The sequence below is a fragment of the Grammomys surdaster genome, unplaced genomic scaffold (assembly GCF_004785775.1).
Source record: "Grammomys surdaster isolate TR1022 unplaced genomic scaffold, NIH_TR_1.0 63, whole genome shotgun sequence".
Classification (NCBI taxonomy): domain Eukaryota; kingdom Metazoa; phylum Chordata; class Mammalia; order Rodentia; family Muridae; genus Grammomys; species Grammomys surdaster.
In genome coordinates, this window is record NW_021604565.1 from 18,423,001 (window position 1) to 18,445,513 (window position 22,513).

Sequence of the window (22,513 nt, forward strand, 5' to 3'; positions counted from 1 at the left end):
GAAAGTAGGATTTATTGGGGAAGGTAATTTGTTTGTTATTAACAGTATTTGTACCTAGTTTCCTAAGGCATGTTTTTTGTGTTTTATTTTGCTTTGCTTAAGACTCCCGATGTAATCCATCCAAAAGAAGTACCTCCTTCATCTACTGTGAGCGGTATTCGGCCTGCAAGAGTTGTATCTTCAACTTCTGAAGAAGAAGAAGCATTTACTGAGAAATTTCTTAAAATTAATTGCAAATACATCACCAATGGCAAGGTAACAAATGACATCCTAGAGTGGACTTTTATCATGCTTCGGTTTTTACTGACCTATGAAAGCTTGACTTTTGCATTTTAAGTCAATAGTATCAGCCACTCCTGACTGTTTTAACAAGGTTTTGGTAACTGGATATTTGTGTTTGAATGGACCTTGCCCATGACTTAGAGTCTGGTGATCTGTGGCAGTTATTAAAGGTAATGGGTTGTAAATAAATTTACTACCATAAAACACATATAATGACTTTTGCTAGGATAATAAACACATCTTTAAAACAGCAGTATTGATTATAGCAGGAATGCTAGCTTTGTAAAACTTGGCATAACATACAAATTGAGAGATAACTCATCTTTAGTGAATATGTACTATATGGTAGAAAGTATTTGAGTTGTGTTAATTCAAGCTACTAAAAATAGGAGTAAACATTTCTACTTTGGGACAAAGTATATTACCTTTTGAAGTGCTAAATACATAGGGATGTTATATGTGTTTTGTTTTGTTTTTTGTTTTGTTTTGTTTTGTTTGGGACAGTGTTTCTCTGTGTAGCCCTGACTGTTCTAGAACTAGTTCTAGACCAGGCTGGCCTCCAACTCATAGATCTACCTGCCTCTGCCTCCTGAGTGCTGTATGTACCACCACCCAGCTATAGGTATCTTTCTGTTAACTAATTTCTGATGAGATCCCACATGGTCAGAGAATATCCTTACTTTCATTTGAAGACTTAATATAGTGTGACTTATTTCCTGATCTAGAATTTCTTGATAAATCTTGCATGCTTTAAAAACAGATATTTTGCTTCTGCTGAGTAGAATATTTTGCAGTATCAGTGAAATCAAGTTGGATGATGATGGTCTTTTCCTGTGTGTGTGTCTGTCTGTCTTTCTTTCTTTCTTTCTTTCTTTCTTTCTTTCTTTCTTTCTTTCATTTTTACTTTCTTTTTCTCTTCTTCTTCTTCTTCTTCTTCTTCTTCTTTATTTATTTATCTATTGGTAAATAATTGACAGGAGTGGAACTATCTCATTGCAAAGGGTAGTTTTCTGTTTTCAGTTTTATAAGTTTATAATTATAATTATAATTCATGAATTTTCAGAGTACTATTATATGTGGAAATGTTTAGCATTCTTACATTATCTGGATGAATTGACTGATCATGAGAAACTCACATTAATCTCAGGGATCCTTGTCCTGAATTCCGCCCTGGTGGATAGTGGTAGATACCACTATAGTCCTTAACACTTCTTTTGAGAAGTGCTAACATGCCTATCCCTTTCTGTCATTATAAAGTGTGTTTCTTATGGGTAGTGTATGATTTTAGACTTTTAGTCAAATGAGTTTGAATTGTTAAATTCTTGAGATTTCATAGCTTTCTTGAGGAGAGACGTTTGAAGGATTCCCCTACGCATCCTTTTAGCCCCAAGGGTGGATTCGTAGGAAGTTAAAGCAAACTAATTAATCTAATGGATAAGGTGTCACCTAGTTTAGTCCAGAAACTAGAAGCAGCTTTGAGGCCTTTTGTATGCAGAACTGGAAGCATTTGGATTACACTGGACCTTTTGCTGTTTTGTAGCTTGTTAGACTTCTCTCCTGAAAGTACTCTAAAATGTAACCTGCGACATGTTGATGTTGTGAGCCAGATGTGCTCCAGGCTGGGATTGTAGTTCAGTGATAGAATACTTGCCCTGAGTGAATGATGCCCTAGGATCGTTCCTCAGTATTTCCAAAATTAACACAAAACCCAGGAAAGAAAATAATCAGTTAAAATCATGTACAAATAAAACTTACAAAATTTCTTTTAGAGTACCTGGAATATATTGCTTAATTTTAGCCACATTTTTCAGTCGTTAGTTTTCAGAAATTGAAGCAGCAAGAGAAACAAAAGGTTAGAAACCTTTTAAGATTTTGTTACAGTGCATGCACTGTGGCCTTGTTGGTGTATGATTGGGCTATCTGCAGTGTACGATTGGGCTATCCGCAGCAGTGTAAATGCCCTGTGCAACACTCCACTGGCTTTCCTTGGCTTGTGTTGGCATATGCTTCAGCAGAATAATTTACTATAAATGAGTCTCATGAAAACACTGCTCAAAGGCCAAATAAGCTAAAGTTTATATAGAGTTACTCCTTCTTAAGACGATTCATGGTCTGAACTAAAAGGAGTGGCAGCTAGGGACCTTTGAGAGGGCCTTGTGGGTAAAGACCCTTGGAAGCAGAAAACTAATTCTGCAAGCTGCCCTCCGATCCCCTTGCACTTGCTCTGACACGTAACATATGCACATAAGCAGTCACCCCCGCACAGTAGATAGTATCTTTTAAGGACATGCTGGTGGAGCTCTTAGATCACTTACCACCAAAATGCACCCATATATATGTCTTATTTTATATGACATACCTTTACTGTATTGTGTACCTGTGATATCTGCTACAGGTGCATCTTCCCACTTGTTCCAGAGATTTCATCAAGAGATTCTTTGAAGCTTTCTTTACTTAGTCTTGTAAAAGGCCGTGCCTGCCATAACTTATACCACATTTTGTTCCAGTTGACTGTGCCTGTGTTTGAACGTGAACGAACGCTGTGATACCAAATCAAGCGGGCTGTCTGATTTTCTTTCTCGCTGACCCTTCAGGAAAAAGCAAGATGACTTTAATCACCATTGGATTTTCAGAAATTTGACAGGCTTTTTACTTTTCTGCATACAAAATATCTCGGAACAAAAGTTTAAAACAGAGTAAGGGATGCTTCGCTCTTGACTTGGAGTCTGGATACTTTGTGAAGATAATGTGGTGAAGGAAGAGACTACCCAGACTGGTTGTTTCCTTTTGAACAAATTACCCACTTCTCTCAGTCTTTGTCATCACATCTGTAGAGGAGGATATTTCAGAGCAGTTCAGAAATAGTGCCTGTTTCAGAGCTAGGACTGAGACTCAAGCTAACAGTGTACATCCAGAGTTTGATGTACATGACTGAGTAACTGTTCATTCCTACCAGTGCTGTCATGTGTCTAGAAACCTTCATTGATAAAAAGGGCAGACGCTTTAGATTTGTATCCCTGTTTTTATAAGCTCGTTTACAATTCATAATCTTCAATGGTAAATGAAAAAACAGTTATGGCCTACTATGAATTTTATCTAATCTACCAACTTTACAGATGAAGAAATACGCCCAAAAACTTTGCACTCTGAAAGTCCCATAGCTGATGAATAACAAATTCAAGCAAAACTAGTTACTTTTTTCAAACAATATTTCTATGAAAGTATTCCTTTATCTCCAATACTGAGATATTAGTGCACATGAAGCTTCATGGTACTTGTATTGGGAGAAGAACACAGGAGGGGTTGGGCAGATTCCTGTAGACTTGGTCTTGTGCAGTGTGTTTCTTCATAATCTGGTCGCTATTTTACTTTGTCAAGATTCGTTCCTCACATGATTGTTTTAGGCAGAACATGATATTCTTTGCATTCTATCTCTGCTGAGGAAACAGATAGAGTCTAGTAGAAAATCATGTTTTCATGAAAGTGCCACAGTGCCTGACTATGTTATGTAGAAAGTAGATGGCCAGAAGTCAGAAAAAGAACTTAATAGAAGTATCTAGACTCTTTTATGAAATTATGAACCTTAAAGATTGAATGGAACTTTCTCTTTCCTCCTAGGGCACAGTCAGTGGCGTCCTGCTAATCACACCAAATAACATAATGTTTGATCCACATAAGACAGACCCCTTGGTTCAAGAGAACGGTTGTGAGGACTACGGCATCATGTGTCCGATGGAAGAGGTGATGTCCGCTGCCATGTACAAAGAGATTTTGGATAGCAAACTAAAGGAATCACTGCCCATGTGAGTGCGTTAGTGTGCTGGTTGTTTCAGCTTCTCCTTTTGTCTTTTTTTCTCTGTTTGGTTGGTTGGTTGGGTTTTTAATTGTCCCTTCTCTAATGCTCTTATTTTCTTAGCTTTATTATAGCTGCTTTTTATTCTCTCAGTAGTAAAACAAAAATTTAAGCACTATTGAACAGTTGATTTTTTTACTGTGCCTGGTGTATAGTTAGTGATTTCATTAACTTACATTTATGTGGTCAAAGAATCAGATATTTGACAAGTACTTTATAGTACTTAAGTAATTCAATGCTTGTCAACCCTTTGTTATTTAGACACAAAATCAAAAAAATTAACTTACTCCATATTATTAACAAATACAGTAGCTGTCAAGTACCGTGAAAGTACCTAACATAGCCTGTGGAGTTGTGAGTGTGGCGTAGATACAGGCCTGGCGTCGCTACAGTCAGAGCAGCTTTACGTTTACACTTACAGCTGTCCTTCTGGATACAGACAGTGTCACCAGGGGAGAAAAACCTCCAGGTGGCACTAATGAAGGGTTAATGCTGGAGTGTAGTAAGGTGGGGACCTGTGTGGCAGAACGGCATAGATATGAAACAACAATGTTAGGCAGAGCCCCTTATAGCAACACGCATGACCAAACTAGGGAGCAGAAATGGGAAAGACCGAGAAATATACCGAGCAAGAACACAGAAGAAGGGAAGAGGTTGGCATATGATAGAGACTCCTTCCACTCCCTGTGCAACTGGCAACTATTTAAAAATGGCTTCACTTTCACTAATAACAGATAATTTACAGTCTCATGCCAGTTTAAAAAAATAGACAAATTACAAAGGAGGAGGAGCCAGGTACTTTTTCAGGTATGGCATGTAAGCTGTTAGGATACCTGCGATGAGTTAAAGCCCTTCCTGGTGAAGGGTCCATCTTAGCCTGTAATGACAGGTACTTGTTTGGCTTGGTAAAATGATCTTTAGAAACACAAATAATTTGAGAAAATAAGTATTCTAAACTACTGGATATATTTTTAAGTTCTCCACAAAAGCTGATTTCAGGAAAATGAGCAAGAAAGAAAACAAATCTGGACTGAGTTTAGATGTAGAGATGAGACACAAGGTGAAAAACCAGCTCCATGGGGACAGAAGCTGCTGGATCCGCGGGGAGAGCCTGTCCTGACATGGCGTCTCAGCGATTCAGAGTTAATACTGTTCTGTATGGGCTGTGCTGCTCTGCAAGGAAGACGGAGTGTCCCTTGCCTTTCAAATGACCATTTTATCATCCTACATGTTACTTGGGAGGAGAGGGACCTGGGTTCAAGCACTTTAAACAATATCACCAGCAGAAAATATCCTTAAGTCATGGCTTGTATGTTAACTGAAATCAGAATTTGGCTTCAAACAAGATACATACATAGAGTGGCTTTGTAAAGTAATAGTTTCTTTGCAAAGGTGAGGTCAAAGATGTTAATGGTCTTCCCTTTTTTTAATGCTTGGAGAATTGATTTCTAAGATACTGTCTGAACTGTGTCGAACAATGCACCAATAATGTTTAGCCTTTTAAAATATTAAATTTCAGGCTAAAAAACTCACTTAAATCATAGCCTGTTAGGTTTTAATTTTATTGTTTGTTTCTGTGTTTTTAAAACCTGCTAACAGCTAGTCTGTTACGAGTGTATAGAGAAAATCTCCCAAAGCGCAGGCTCAGTTCCTTGACACTGTGGGTGCAGTTTAAGTAAATCACCAGTAGATGGCACCATTGCATTTGTCGTATCTCGAATTAGATTGCCTCTTTTAAAAGATGAATCCAGTACAAAGGCAGAAGACATTTAAACTAAATCTTTAAAATAAAGATTTTCCTTAGGAAAAAAATATATATTTTGTTACAAAAACTTGAACATCACAAGAAAGTTAGTAAGAGACTTTGCCTTACTATCTGTAGAAGGTTGCTTACTTACCACGGACTTCCTCCAGCCATTCTGGCTAGCGTACTTCTCTAGCCATGTGTGCACAGCGTTGACGCTTTGCCACTGTTTATCACGAAGCAACTTTAACCATCGTTCTTCATTGCTGACTTTTAAAATGATGCTTACTTCCAGAACATACATCTTGGGAACATTAGTATTTACCCAAACAAACAAACGCCAGTAAAGATGGAAGTGAGAGCCAGTGGTAAAACATTCCTAATCTAACGTCTTAGTTCTTTAACTGGGCAGAAACTCATAGAACTGGTCTGCGCTTATAGATTTCCTTTAAATGTTTTGCTTCAGTTTGGTTCACATTATCCAAGTTTTTTAAATCTCTTTGCATATAAATAAATACTACATATGTATATGATAAATTGAAATTTTCTATTGCCCCTATCCTACCAATGAAAATTTTATTTCAGTATTATAATTTAATCAGCAATCTATGACATCAAACTTTGCAAGAAGTTTGCAAGAAAACTTTGTTTTCTTTACAAAGAATTCTTACATTGATGTTTGCCAGATGGTAAACAATTGATGAGAAATCTTGATGGAACTACATAGTATATATGAAATACAGTTATTTGTATATTCTGTTATTTGTATTTGCTGTTTTTGAAAAGCCTCTTCTGTGATACTGTTTTATTATTTGCTTGAAGCAGTTAAATTGTTGCAGTTTTTAATGTCTAATACGTTTTCATTTTATTTAATAACAGCGAAATAGATCAATTGTCTGGAAGGGGATTCTGCCATTCAAAGAAAATGACAGGAGTCACTACTGAGGAAACAGAGTCGAGAACCCGCGACCAGGGTAACGACAGTGGCAGCACTGCTCCCAGGAGCACTGAAGAGTCTCTCTCTGAAGATGTTTTCACGGAGTCAGAACTCTCCCCTATCCGTGAGGAGCTGCCCTCCTCAGAGCTGAGACAAGAGAAATCTTCTGACGCCTCATCAGAATCTGTGCAGACTGTCAGTCAGATAGAAGTACAGTCCTTGACAGCTAGGTCGGAGTCTGCCAGTGTTCCTGATCACATTAACTCAAATGCTGGACATTCTTCAAATGAAGTTGGGGCTTTATCTCATGAAACTGGTTTAAGTAGTCTCGAAATAGTCACTAAAGAAGGAGATAAAGCTACAGAAAACCTTCAAGAAGTCTCGGGCCCTAAAGAACAGAGCACAGATGTAAAAAGTCAGGATAACCAGGATTCGTTCCAGCATGAAAACTCACTGCAGCAAGAGGCAGGCGAAGACAGTGTATCTTCTGGAGAAACAGTAGAACTGAAAGAAAAGTTAACCGTCCTTAAGAATCAACAAGGGAAGGAGCTAAAACAGGACTCAGAGACCGAAGTAGAAGAACTGCGCAAACTCTGGAAAAGTCACTCTATGCAGCAAGCCAAGCAGCAAAGGGACACAATTCAGCAGGTGTCGCAGAGAGAGAGTAAACACAGAAGCGCACCTGCCGATGCACATGGAGAGGGTGAGTGTTAGGAAGAATGGAGCTAGTCTGTTTATTGCACTTTGCTTTCTGCTTTCCCTCTGACCAGAGACTGCTGAGTTAGGTCGGTGTGAGTGAGAGTCAAAGGACTGCTGACTGACGTGACTCCGGGAGCATGTCTGCAGGGCCTGGTCTCTGAACTTCTTCCGCCATGTGTAAGCACGCTTGACTCAGCGCTTTCTATGAAGTCTGTCTTATGAACGTGTACCCACGCTGGGTGATACAGTGATTGCTCCATTTTCTTTTTCATTACAGCATTGCATATATAACGTACAAATTTAACTTATAATTGCCAAAGTTTTAAATCCATAATTTTTATAGAAGGAACTGTCGAACATAAAACTCTACTTGTATGATTCTTTTACATATGTAAAAATCCCTTGCTTATCTAATTAGATGGCTTCTTTTAAAAACATATGCTCAGGATAAAAGTTATCACTTCCTGTCTTAATTCAGGTTTTGTTAATATAAGCATTATCGTAATACTTTCTAATATAATGTGCTTTTGCTTAATACACTATGAATTAAGTAGCTATGGCTCAAATAATTTAGTAGGCATTCTACATATTTTATTGACATATTGTTCATATTAATTCAGTTTATATATGAGCTTTTTTTAAATTTCAAGTTTTTATTTTACTAAAATGATAGCCTACTTTTACTTTTTTAGAGATTTCAAAACGAAGCTAGAGAACATATACAAATATCTTTATGCCAATGTTACCTATATCACAAAGAATAAATGCCTTAATAATATGAATTCTTAAAAACAACAGAGAAATGATTGGATAAATTAAAGACTAATAAAACTACATTTTCAAAAAGCTATAATGGACATACACTGCACAGATGTTAAGTGAAAAGAAGCAGGAAATAGCACTGTATATTATATAATCCTGAGTTTACATTAAAATCCATATGTACAGATAGATACAATATAATCGAAGACCAGAATGCCTTCCAAAGATCTGTAGGAACCTTAATACTAGTTGATCATCCTTGGTTATCAACTCGAGATAATTCTATAAACAGTGCGATAATTTCCTGTATTTGACAGTCTCTCCTAATAAATGTTCATTGTGTTCTGAATAAAGGAAACACATCGTAGAAGAAACAGTTCACCTTTAACAGAAATTGCTGTCAGTAAATACATTCTTTAGTTACTAATGAATATAATCTTAGGTTTTCAAACTATCCTAGTTGGGTAATAAAAAGAAAGTTCAGTATTTTAAAAACTGAACGCTGAATGTGACAGACAGCACTTGCTTAAAACCCAGTGTTTGGAAGACAGGAGGACCAAGGCCTGTCTGCCTGGGACACTGGAGACCTTGTCTCAAAACAACAATAGTACTTCTAAGGCTTTTTGAAATAAGTTTTGTTATGTAGATCTTCTGGCCTCGAGTAACACGGGACTGGAACTGTTGCAATTCCAAGTGTTTGCATCATGCCAGATGGAGCCAGGCCTCGGTGGACCCCGGGAAGGGATGAAGGTGATCACAGCAGCTCCGGAAATGAGCAGCTCCTCAAAGATGAGCAGGCATTCCCCTTTTGGTGTATGAACCACCCCCTCCCCCTACAAAAAAAAAAATGAAAAGAGGGACTCAAATAGATACTTGTACAAATCACAGCAGAATGATTTATAGAAATGTGCATATGACTGAATTTTCTTTGCATCATCCTGCTGGCAAATAAAATATGATACATTATATACATGGAAGTGTTAGTTCTTCAGGTTTGAGGAGATAGGGAGTTTCTGTTACATACATATATGTATATGACAATGACAATTAATGAAAAGAATCATGAGTTTGAAAGAGAGGAAGGACTATGTAGGAAGGCTTAGAGGGAGGACGGTGAATAGGGATATGATGTAATTGTATTATAATCTTAATAAGTTTTTAAAAAGAGGAAAGTCTAAGACAGGTAAGTGGTGAAGGCATGCCACTGAGTGAAATGTGCACCACAGAAGTGTGTGTACTCCCGCTTCCACACGGTGTCGGAGTGAAGGATGACACAGAGCACGCACTGGTGATGACCAGGGCATGGGGAGAGAGCAGCCTGTTGCTTAGTCCAGTGCTGCTTTGCTCTGAGGAGAATGTGAAAGTTCTCAGGATGGATGTTAGTGGTGAGTGTACAACATTATGAATATACTGATGCCCACAAATTTTAGATTTCAAAATGGTCAGAATGGTAAATTTTATGATATGTCTATTTTACCACAAAAAAACCAAAATGGTAAATTTTATCCTATGTATCATTTTAGTAAAATAAAGATTTGAAGTATATTGTTGATTTCTTACATATAGATTTCATTAAGTTTTTTACCTTATATTAAAATAAACATTTAGAAATTATGTATACTTACTTAGATGCTAATTTTTTTGGAGTAATAGAGAATATGCAGAACATTTTACATGTATATGCAGTTCAGCAGAGCTGTTATTCGCAATTTATTGAAAAGTCTTAGCTGAGCTTTGCATTTTTTTCCTAATAGTCCTAATACCAGTAAAACGCATTATTTTACAATTAGAAACTAAAATGTAAAATTGATTTATCTAAATAACTGAGTAGACTGTAAGAGAACTGAATGGATCCTGTTTACACATCACTTCTAGGCTCCTCACTGTTAAAGGAAAAGAGAAGGCATCGGTTACATAAGTTCCTGTGTCTCAGAGTCGGGAAACCAATGAGAAAGACATTTGTATCTCAAGCAAGTGCTACGATGCAACAGTATGCACAGAGAGATAAAAAACATGAATATTGGTTTGCAGTGCCACAAGAAAGGTAAAATAAAAGCTTCAAAACATCTATTTTTCTTACAAGACTTTTTTTTTAATCTATCGTAACACCAGAAATAAAATACCTTAAGCCCACATTTCCTCACTAATAGCCAATATTAGGTAGACATGGTAGCATACACCTTTAATTCTAGCACTAGAAAGGCTTGAGAGAGGAGCTTCACAAGTTCAAGAGCAGTTTGACATATGCAGTGAGTTCAAGGCCAGCCTGTGCTATGTATCGCAGGGCTATCTGTAGTAAGTAAACAAAGGCTAGTCTGTATGAAATCAGCTGCTCTCTGATACTTTTAATTTATAGGTTTAAAATTTCATATTTGCAGTTTAGTGCAAAAACATTGGAACATGAATAGTGTTTTAGTAGTTAAGGACGTATGTCCCAGACCATAAAGATCCATGGGTGTGTCAACAGATACCACCTGTAAAGGAAAATGATGTGTAGTTCTTTATTTAACATTTTGTGTTTAAGTCCGTATTTTCTGGTATGTTTTCTTACAGACTCTTTGAAGGAATTTTTATTCTTTATTAATAATTTTCCAACAAATTCCACATACTTACATATTTTTCTAGATATTCTGAAATCGGGTGTTTTTAAGTTTCTAGGACAAGCTAGGCGGTGGTGGCGCATGCCTTTAATCCCAGCACTTGGGAGGCAGAGGCAGGCGGATTTCTGAGTTCAAGGCCAGCCTGGTCTACAGAGTGAGTTCCAGGACAGCCCGGGCTACACAGATAAACCCTGTCTCAAAAAACCAAAAAAAAAAAAAAAAAACCTAATACCATCCCACCACCTTACAACCCAAGTTAGACATCTCATTGCAAATATAAATAAAATGTACCTTGGCTTTTATTCATGTTAATATTACTAGAGTTTTGAACTTTATCATAGATAGAAAATGTAACAGAACTGTTGATAGTGATTAATTACCAGAAGGTGAAAATTATTCCCCTTTTAATATGTCAGGGGTTACATGGCCTTGTAGATCATGAGATGGATACAGAACTAACTGCTAGCTGGGAATTTTGTGATTCAGTTTTCCATGTGATTCAGTTAATATGTGTGCCAGTATATACACAAGTGCTTTAAATGTGTATTTGACCTTTAAATATGTTTATTACAGAATGTACCAATCCATATAGTTTACTACAGTTAGCAAAACAACAGACAGGGGAAGCAGATATGGAAAAAGACTAGATCGCCAACCTACGCAGCCAGAAATCACTGTGGATTGCTGATATCAATCCGAATGCTGCCTGTTGGTTTTTATCCCACTGCTAGTGTCTTGATGGAGGAAGTATTATACTGGAGTTACTATAATGAAAGGCCTTCCAAGGCACAGCTTTTTATAGGACTTGACATATCATAGCCAAATTAGTTTTTAAAGAAAGTATCTTCCTTTAATGAACTTTACTGTTTTATATAGTGCAGTGCCCTTTGAAAGACATTTCACAAAGTTTTTTAACTTGAGCTAAAGCAAATAATACTAGGAGGCCTGCTAATAATCCTTTGCTCTCATAGGACAGACCACTTGTATGCCTTCTTCATTCAGTGGAGTCCAGAAATCTATGCCGAAGACACTGGTGAATATACCAGAGAACCTGGATTTATAGTAGTCAAAAAGATGGAGGAGTCCGAAGCCAATGAAGCCCCTGCCGGTGAGGCAGCAGCCAGGGAGTGGGAGGTAAGGAGCAAGACATCCCTCACTCTGTTTGCTTCTTTTTACTCTGTGTGAGTGTCACTACAGTATGCCACAGACTCAAGAATTCATTGCACAGAAGCAGATTTTTGAAGACCTAGTTTGTAGTCCAGGCCCAAATGTGTTTATTGAATGAATGAGTAGTAAAGTGCTGTTTGTCACTCTGTTTTTACATTTTTACATTAAAATACTGAATCATTAATAATAAATAAGTTTTATATATTATAGTATAAAGGAAGATGACATGGCAAAGATAGAAATAACATTGCTGTCACACTGTCATAGCACTTCCTTATCTGACTTATCTGTATTCTTTCACGTGGATGAGAAGACACTCACTTAGCACAACCAGCTGTTATTTCTAACTTTCACACCTCATAAGCGTTACCTTCATTTGAATTTGAATTTGGTGATATTAACTTGGTACTAATTTTATAAGAATAATACATTTTTTATGTGCTTAAATTTAATGAGTTTGCAAACAGAGTCCAAGCTAATACTGATAAGCACTTTTCAAAGCCCCCTATAGATACAAATTTTTAGGATTATACCACTTTATATGCTTTGTCTTGTGAGGTTGATGGCGTAACAACATTTTTTTTTATTTTGGTATTTTTGTCTTAATCTCTTCTTGATGTTATTAGAAAACATAGAGCAGATGCTAAAATGTGATAATAAATGGACTCAAATTTTATTATCCGTTTGGTTAAAGTTTGTGGTTATTTGTGTGTATGAATTTATGTGCATGTAGTTAGCATGTACAATGATTAAAATACATGTGATATGTCTGCTGTTTAAGGTGTGTTCCTGATTGTGGATGTTTAACATCCTTGTGTTTGTTACATACAACATCATCATCAATATAATGAAGGAAAAGAAATAATCTATACATTTATTTTAATATTTAAATGAAAGTTATTAATTATTCCAGCTTCATTTATAATAGATCTAAATTGGAAATGACCTGAGTCACTATCAGGAGAATAGATGGGTAAATTTGCAGATGTTTATAAAACTTTAAGTAATACAACAATAAAATGAAATTTCTAATGATATAAGCAACCATATGGATGATTTACATAGACGTGTGGGGTATCAAGGGAAGGCCTGATATGAAAGAGTGAAAGGAGCCGAAATGCGTGCGTTCAGGGCTCTCGGCTTCCTGGAAATTGAGGAGTAGCAAAGTGGCAGGAAGGAAATTTATGGCGGTGCTGGGCATATGTTGCACCTCACTGTGGGTGGCGATGGGAGTGCTGGGCACGTGCCGCCTGTCACTATGGATGGTGATCATATGGTAACTGCGTGCTCATGATACTTTCTTAGTTCTAGAAGGTAACTTTGTCCAGATTCCCAAATATATTTGCAAGTTTTAAGATAGCAACAGTTGAAGGTAGATTACAAGAGAAAATAAGGTAGGAAGGGCAGCGTGTGAATGAGAGGAGTTATTGACAACTGGATTAGGATGAAGTTTCTAAATAGGACAGTAGCTAGCGTGCTGGGTGGCAGAATTTCCATCAAGAAAGAGAATTGAGAACTTTTTCCAATTATAGTTGGGTCAGTTAAGCTCGGAAACACGAAACTACTGACTTTCTATCCTTTCTTCTTTTTATCTGGGTACGTGGGTTGTGTGCATGTTTGCAAATGTGCGGACTATAGTTTGTGTGCAAATGTGTCCGCTCAGAGACCTAGGTTGCTAGGCATCTTCCTTGAAGGCTCTTGGACCAACCTCTTTTAGGCAGCCCTTGTCCATACAGACCAGCGCTCCCAGACACTGCTCTCCACAGTTGGCTTAGTGCTCCCAGACAGACACTGCTCTCCACAGCCAGCTTAGCGCTCCCAGACACCACTCTCCACAGCCAGCTTAGTGCTCCCAGACAGACACTGCTCTCCACAGCCAGCTTAGTGCTCTCAGACAGACACTGCTCTCCACAGACAGCTTAGCGCTCCCAGACAGACACTGCTCTCCACAGACAGCTTAGTGCTCCCTCCCAGACACTGCTCTCCACAGCCAGCTTAGTGCTCCCAGACAGACACTGCTCTCCACAGCCAGCTTAGTGCTCCCAGACAGACACTGCTCTCCACAGACAGCTTAGTGCTCCCAGACAGACACTGCTCTCCACAGACAGCTTAGTGCTCCCAGACACTGCTCTCCACAGACAGCTTAGTGCTCCCAGAAACTGCTCTCCACAGCCAGCTTAGTGCTCCCAGAAACTGCTCTCCACAGCCAGCTTAGTGCTCCCAGACAGACACTGCTCTCCACAGCCAGCTTAGCGCTCCCAGACAGACACTGCTCTCCACAGCCAGCTTAGTCCTCCCAGACACTGCTCTCCACAGCCAGCTTAGTGCTCCCAGACACTGCTCTCCACAGACAGCTTAGTGCTCCCAGACACTGCTCTCCACAGCCAGCTTAGTGCTCCCAGACAGACACTGCTCTCCACAGACAGCTTAGTGCTCCCAGGCAGACACTACTCTCCACAGACAGCTTAGTGCTCCCAGACAGACACTGCTCTCCACAGACAGCTTAGTGCTCCCAGACACTGCTCTCCACAGCCAGCTTAGCGCTCCCAGACAGACACTGCTCTCCACAGACAGCTTAGTGCTCCCTCCCAGACACTGCTCTCCACAGCCAGCTTAGTGCTCCCAGACAGACACTGCTCTCCACAGCCAGCTTAGTGCTCCCAGACAGACACTGCTCTCCACAGACAGCTTAGTGCTCCCAGACAGACACTGCTCTCCACAGACAGCTTAGTGCTCCCAGACACTGCTCTCCACAGACAGCTTAGCGCTCCCAGACACTGCTCTCCACAGACAGCTTAGTGCTCCCAGACACTGCTCTCCAACAGCCAGCTTAGTGCTCCCAGACACTGCTCTCCACAGACAGCTTAGTGCTCCCAGACAGACACTGCTCTCCACAGCCAGCTTAGCGCTCTCAGACAGACACTGCTCTCCACAGCCAGCTTGCTCTGCACATCCCCATCTCAGTGTTCAAAGCTGAAATGATAAGCAGCCTCCACTTCGACCTGAGCCTTACATGGCTTGTGGGGCTCCAAGCTCTCCAATTTAGGGTGTCTCTTTACCTGACAAACATTTTAACCTGCGACAGCTCCCTATCCTTAACGCTGACTATTTTTGACTCAAAGGAATGGCTTCTGTTCTGGGGAAAACATTGCAGATTATAATTCATAGATTAAAAATCTTTGTACCTCCTCATTTGCCCTAGGAAAATTTACACAAAACAAAAAGGGGTGGGAAAGTTTGGTTTGTACCAGTGTGCTGTTCGCCTCGCCTTCTGGAAACAGCACCTCCAGGTCTGATGCACTTGTCTGTGGCTGTAGAGCTCTTAAGTAGGGGTGATGCGAGGAAGCAATGGGAGTTTTAAGACTAAAAGCCGATTTCTCAGCCAGTTACATTAGGTTATGTTTCAGACTGTTTGGACAATTAGCGTGCATGGTTAACCTTTTCAAGTATAAGTTTTATGAAGTCTGGATATGAAGTTAGTAGCTAGAATGTACAGTTCACTGCCATCTGGTTCTCTCACTTTGCATCTTTCTTACACGGGTCTTTTGTTTTAACATCAGGAAAGTCCTTTGTTACTGTGTTTCATCTATTTGTCTTTATTCCTTCTTCCAGGGAATATCAATATATCATCCAAACAGATATCAAATTTTGACTATTCCACAGTAATGTGGACAGACTGGTCTTTCCTTTAATCCTCTCCCAGGACAATTTCTCTTACCTCCGTTGTTTACCATTATAGATTCTTTCCAGACCCGTTGTTACTTTCATCACTATTCTAAGATTTATTAAAACGTTATATATCATGGCACTCAAAATTTCTCTAAGATGTGTAGTTTGAATAGGAAAAGTTTAAAGACATATTCAAAGGACCATCATCTACAAAACACAGAAATTAAATCTTTGATTATAAATAGAAAGGGCAGAGATTTCACAGTTAGAAATTTGAGGACAGTCAGAAGGCCAGTGTCAGAGATTTATAGGTGAGCTCTATACACTCGGAGATCCCCTCTCCCATAAGAGATGGGAAAATGTATCGACGTTTCAACAGTGGCATCCCCTAATGATATATCAGAATCGTCAGTATTATGTAGAGAACCTGAGAAGCATTGTGTACTCTGTTGGTGGAGTCGTAGGAAAAGTTTTAGGTTTCTCTTCCCTCCACATAGGTCCCAGGAATCGGGTCCTTGGCTGCAAGGCCCGTTAACACCAGTGCCATCTTCCCAGCTAGAGTTCTATTTTTGAAATGACTGCTATTAAAAGAAAAGTCGCTGACATATTCTCTACCTCCATCCCTTGCCCAAGTATTGATAAATTGGTGGCTTCCTTTAATGGCTAGTTTCTTAGACCTGAAGCTTTTTTAGGATTAGCTGTCACTCAGAATTTCTCGATCACTCTAAGCTAAGGTCATCCATTTAAGTAGAAGTGTAGTATGTTGCCTGCTTATGAAACAAACCCCCAAAGCAATATTAACATTTTAGTGTCTACTTATGGCTTAATTTTTCAAATTACTTACACAATGATTTTGTTTATAACTTCCAGGGTTCTCTGGTTTGATTATACCCATCTAAATATTTAATCTCTGTCTTCTACACCATTAAGCTCAATTATATCCTACTGTGTGGATGTCGCTGTGTTTGCACAGCTGTCATGAGAGTTATTGCTATGGTCATTCACTGCATGTGTCCAAAAAAGAAGGCCAGTGTAACCCTGCCGAAACTTGAATTGAGCACCATGCCAAAGGCCTGCGCTGGCTTAGTTAACGTGCTGTGTGCTCAACAGCTGGGTAACAAATGGTGCATGCTTATTTCCCCAAATACATCTCATCTTTGTTATTAAGAACTACCTAATCCCAAATTAAGATCGGGTCAGTATAATAAAGTACAAGCAAAAATGTTCCTAGCCTCTTCTCAGCCTGGTTATCAAACGCTCATTCAGTTGGAAGTATCCAAAAGTGAAGGGAGTATTTCTGTCTAAAGTCAACACAGGTAGCTCACATTTCTCAGGGTTAGCCATACTATATGAGTGAGTAGGGCGTGAACCAGGAGGCTGGGCTGCACCTGTTGTTGTTTGTGTTTTTTTTCATATCACACTTCATGTGGAAGCACCTATTTTTGTGTTTCAGAAAGGTTTTTAAAATGTTCTTCCATTTTGTAAAATTTATTTTGTAGCATCATTAATGGTTATGCTGTGGGATCTTGTGGTGAGACAATGGCCTCTGACCACAGAGTACCTTATGTTTAAGGAATGTGGTTGAGAGGGATGGGCGCAGCACGGCAGGTAGACTGGAGAAGGAGAGTGGTACCTGCAGAGTGCTGAGATCTGTGGGTGCACTGTGCTGTCTGTGCTTGAAAAGTAGTGTCTGGAGAAATGGCTATGTGTACTGCACATAGTGCTTAATAATACTGTACATAGTGCTTAATAATAGAACTGCCTTAAAAGGAAAGAAATAGTTGGACATTACCATGATCGAACAGATTAACTGAGCTCCAGATAATTTTAGTTTACATCGAAATTAATTATAGTTTGCGCTTAATTTTTTAAAAATAAGCTTCAGTTGTATTCCTTATACTAATTAATGAATTACAGTGTACATAGCCACAGTAAATATAAGTATCATTCAGTAAATAATATACTAGAAAACATTTTTAAATGAGTTTTCAGTAATCTGTGAGTGTTCTTATAAAAGATTGGATTTTATAGGGTTATTAACTATAAAGAATAAATGTCCAACAAAAAGAAATAGAGCAGAACTGTGGGACTGTATGAACAAACAGGAAAGTGTTCCCTGCAGTCACATGGGATCTGGGAGAAATTCTGGAATGTGTACACAGTGCATGCCTTGTAACCGTGACACTTTTAGTGTCTCTATTAGTGCCGTGGAAATATGTGCTCTGCGTCTTTAAACTTTTGAGCTCTTTCTTTGTACATTTAGGTGCAGTGCAACCTAACTTGAGCATGGGAAACACATTCTTCCCTCCCCAGCTTTACAGTCTCCACTCAGGACTATCTGTTCAATGGATACTACTTAGTGATTAGCTCTCTGTCATGTCAATCAAATCTTTGTCGCTAGCAAACTGTTTTGTCACTGTAGCAGGGCTCTGGTGCTGCAGATTTATCTCTGACAGAGGAAGAATGCTTTTGAACACAGTTCTCCCATGATTTGCTGAAGCTTAGTGTGACCTGGGAAGGAAATGTCCCGTCTCTGGTATGGGAAAAAAGGGAGAAGACATCAGCCAGTTAATCATAAATACACTCTGGTAAATCTTGATCAATTCCTGCAGTTTCTGTATCTGCCAGTTTTGTGTCAGTGTCATTATGCAAAACTATCATATTTGAATGCCTAAACAGAATATTTATAGAGTAAAAACTTGCATGATTGCAGAAAACTTTAGCATATATTTAAGAATTCTAAGTATATTTCAAAAGGGGGTGAGTATGTCACTAGAATTTTGCTTTGTGAAAACATGGTGGGTTTTTATTCACTCCAAAAGAAAAATAGCATATCTGTATTACCTCCTTAATGATTTCATTTAAATATAATCTTACAGGAAAGGATTCAGAATTTTTTTTCCTTGCTTAGAAGAGAAGAGAGTGAAAAGTAAATTTTATGTAATAGATCACAAACTAGATTCTGTTACACATTTCTCTAGGTACTCTGAGATAGTGCTGTTATTGTGTAGTCTAAGATGGTTTTTGAAGCTATTCAGAAAGTTTCTGATCAGTGCTACTTAACACAGACCTTTAAGTGTAGTTAAACAGAGGAAACTAAATTGTATTTTAAGCAACCTAGTTGGTGTTCTGTATAGTTGTACACACTGTTTTGTAAAATGCTTTGTCAGTTGCTCTTCCTATGATAATTTAGGACTGTTCTTCCTTATGAATGCTATTTGTTTTGTGATAATTAAGGATGAATTAAGTAAAGATATTTTCTCTCAATCGGGAGTCACATTAGAAAATGTCTCAGAGTCACTGTACTCTCTTAAATGTTGAGCAAGTCAAAAATAACAAAGCTTCTCTACTTGATGTTATTTAGCTCTAATTTTGGGTTTTTAATTTTCTGTCACATCAGTACTGATGGTTTCTATGCACCTGAAAATAATAATTTTTAAATGTGTGATCAGCTTTATCAAATTAACTACTTAGCTCAGCCTTTTCAGTTTTTAACCAAGAGCAATAAAGGTATTCATATTCTTTATTTACAATTTAAATAAATACTTACTGACTTTTAAGATACTTTAATTGCAACCTTAGGCAGATCCTTGATGTTTGAGCTTCATAGGTCAGTATAGTGCTGCACATGGACACCGTGTCCCTCCCTAAGTCCTGTCACTTCTGAGAGGCTCTTCTGTCAGGTTTCTCTCATGATTTCCCCCCCCTAAATACTTACGTTTCTTACTGGTCATTAACTTTCCCCATGTATGTGGTATAGACAAGCATACAATATTTCATTTTCTTTATCACTTTGGATTGCTGCCGTGAGATAAGGACGCAGGTGTGGACTAAGTGAAATTTGGTGACAGATTCAGCTTGAAGCCAGCAAGGTTTCACGTCACCCTAAAGTCGCCTAAAGGCTTTCTAGCTAGTGCCTTGTGTCCTCATGTGAATCAAGCTTAGTTCCCAGTTTTTCTACTTGAGACAGGTCCTCTGAGAGTGTAGGACAGGGAAGGGCTGGAGCACACTGGGCTTGTAAAGGATGGATGGCCTAGAGTCCTTACCAAGGCTCTTCAGTTTTGAAACTGAAAGCAAAGCATGTTTCCTCTGAGAGAATAAGCAGTCTTTCAGAACATAGGAAAGCTGATGTTTGCTCTCTGTGTGCCGTGGTTTTTAGCATACTTCCTGTCTTTTACATATCCATAGCTACAGACATCAGACTGTCTAACAGAGCTGGTGAGAATGTGGTCATATATTTCTCTTAGCACTGACACTGCTTGAAATGCTGATGTATGTGGTATCAAATTTGATCTTACAGTTACCACACATGTTAATACGAAATATTTTCTTTTTATGAATGAGATCGTTTAACTCCAGGATATCAACATGGGTAGCAACAGGGCTCGATAAGTAAAGATGCTTGCTACCAAATCTGATGACCTGAGTTCAGTCTCCAGGACCCATGTAGTGGAAGGAGAATACTACCTACTAAAAGCAGCCCTCTGACCTCTCCACATGCATGACACATACATACCCCCCCCCACACACACACACACAAAGAAAGTAAGCACTTTTAAAAATCATTAGTAATAATTCTTAGAAGATGCCTCAGGTCAAATGTATAGAATGAAATTAACCCTTTGCAACTTAGCCTCCATGAGAGTCCTCTTTACTCAATTATACTTAACTTTCTGGTTTTTTGTTTTGTTTTGGGGTGTTTGTTTGTTTGTTTGTTTGTTTTCTTTCTAGCTTTAAGGCTGTTTTGAAAATTTACACTGACATCTTCAACCTGAATCTCCAATCATTTGCTTAGAGATATTCATGTCTTTATTAAACACTTGTGCCAATTCTTACCTCTTGGTGTCTGTCAGTAAGTTGTAATTTGCTTGAAAGCATTTGACAGAATCAATTCATCATCAGCATTAAAGTCATTATATGTCCACATTATTTTCTTTCCATTATTAGTAATTGAGTTTTTCACCAGTTTGATTATCTTAGATTGTCTTCATGTAGAAAAGGCAGGTTTCCTTTTTTTGGTATTTTGGGTGTGCAGCCACAGGGAAGGCTGCTGGTGCCTTACTGACAAGTCCAAGAGCCAGCTCACACTGGGACTTCCAGGAAGCAGCATTGAAGTGTGCACATTGGTCGTCTGAGGTGGCTGGAAGAGTGATGGAGATAGTGGCTGCAGGACTCTGTATGCTAAGTGGTATTCTAGATACACAGCAGCAGGAGTTGTCTTCTTAAAGTCTTACAACCCCATTACACTATCAGCTTTCTCTTGTACATGAATCAGGGACATCTTACTACAGTGGCTAAATTCAGAGTGAGGCCTTCCCTCTGTCCTGACTCTAGTCCATTTCTGTAAAGTCTCTGCCCTCACAGTCATTATGGTAGAAAGAGAGGAAAAGTGAATGATGGTATTGCGGTGGCGGTGGTGGTGGTAGTACTTTTCTTGTTTTAACATTTAACCTCCACCTATTTTATATGTAGCCTACAAGCAATATTTATTCCTTGTGAAAAGCTTAAAGTATGAACATCATTTCTATGAGGTTGCTCAAGTTCACAGAGCTACCAGAGGCTGAGTGAAAGTTAGAGCTCTGATCCCGAAGCCATTCTTCTATCTGCCCTGTCACGTTGCCGCCCTGTAGTAGTGATGGGCAGATGACATCCTGCCTGTACACACCCTCCGCTCTGTGGACACTCATAGCTTAATCGAAGGGACTCACACATGCTGACTGTAGACTTTTGTGTCCGTATTGGACTTAGTAGTTGAAAAGCATGTCTTAGGTATATAAATTATAAGACATAAGAAGAAAATGAAGATCTGATTCTGCTACTGAGCTTTAAAATTATAGCATCACTTTTACATTACATTTATTTATGTGGATTTTTCCGTCTAATGTTGTCTCCCCCAAATTGATACGCACCACCCTAAATATTTTGCTTATTGTTTCACTCATTTTTCATTTCAGTGAATAGATTTAGTTTTAATGGGCTACTCATAAAATACAATATAATAAAAACATGATACAATAAGATTAAACAAAGACTAGCACATCAGACTTGAACAAAACAAACAGAAGAGTCCAAGAGAAGACACAAGAAACAGAGACTCACTCACTCATTGCAGTGAGAAATCCCATAAAACACTACATTGGAAGTTATAATGCACAGCAAAGGATGCTTGTTCTGCTTCCTCTTCCATGGGGTTCCTTGAGCCTTGAGGGGGAAGGATTGGATGGAGACCGCCCATTCAGAGCTGAGCTTTCTAGAGTCTCTCGTTGCCTAATGTCTGACTGTGGATCACTGTACTTGTTCCCATCTGCTGCAGAGGGAAACTTCTCTGATGATGGCTGAGCAAGGAGTATAGCAGGATGTCATTAGGAGTCACATATTGCTGGGATTATTATTATTATTGTTATTATTATTATAACAGATTTGGCTTTCGCTGTGTCCTCAGAGTATTTAGATTCAGGTTCTTGGTCACCCAGGAAGTCTCAGATATGGATTCCATCTGATGGAGAGGGTCTTAAGTCAAGTCAGTACTAGTTGATCACTCCCACAAGCTCTGTGGGAAGAAGAGCAGTGTTGGTCCTTGAGGCGTTTGTCTTGGTCTCTCAGCTGCGCTGGGCTGCTTTCAGATCAACTTCTGAATACGTTAAGGAAGCTACAGAGTAACTTGGAATTAGAATTGGAATTGTGTTGACACAGTAGATGAAATGGGAAGAGTGGATACCTTGGTAACAGTGAATGAATCTCCCTGCCCATGAACATAGGACACCGCCATTACTTAACCTTTGCTTTCTTCATCGGGATTT

General features: G+C 38.8%; 1 protein-coding gene across 6 annotated transcripts in view; it reads left to right on the plus strand.

Moving 5' to 3' along the window:
- The window catches only part of Oxr1 (oxidation resistance 1), a 406,935-nt gene that overhangs the window by 355,538 nt on the left and 28,884 nt on the right, over window positions 1-22,513 (plus strand). For 4 of the 6 annotated variants that reach the window (XM_028765635.1, XM_028765651.1, XM_028765669.1 and 1 more), the window contains 5 exons: window positions 103-255; window positions 3,901-4,085; window positions 6,759-7,519; window positions 10,153-10,321; window positions 11,849-12,011. In XM_028765635.1, the coding sequence (XP_028621468.1) occupies window positions 103-255; window positions 3,901-4,085; window positions 6,759-7,519; window positions 10,153-10,321; window positions 11,849-12,011 (1,431 nt within the window). Of the gene's footprint in view, window positions 1-102; window positions 256-3,900; window positions 4,086-6,758; window positions 7,520-10,152; window positions 10,322-11,848; window positions 12,012-18,119; window positions 18,302-22,513 lie in introns of those variants that run through there. The other 2 variants (XM_028765659.1, XM_028765679.1) reach the window with 2 other exon arrangements.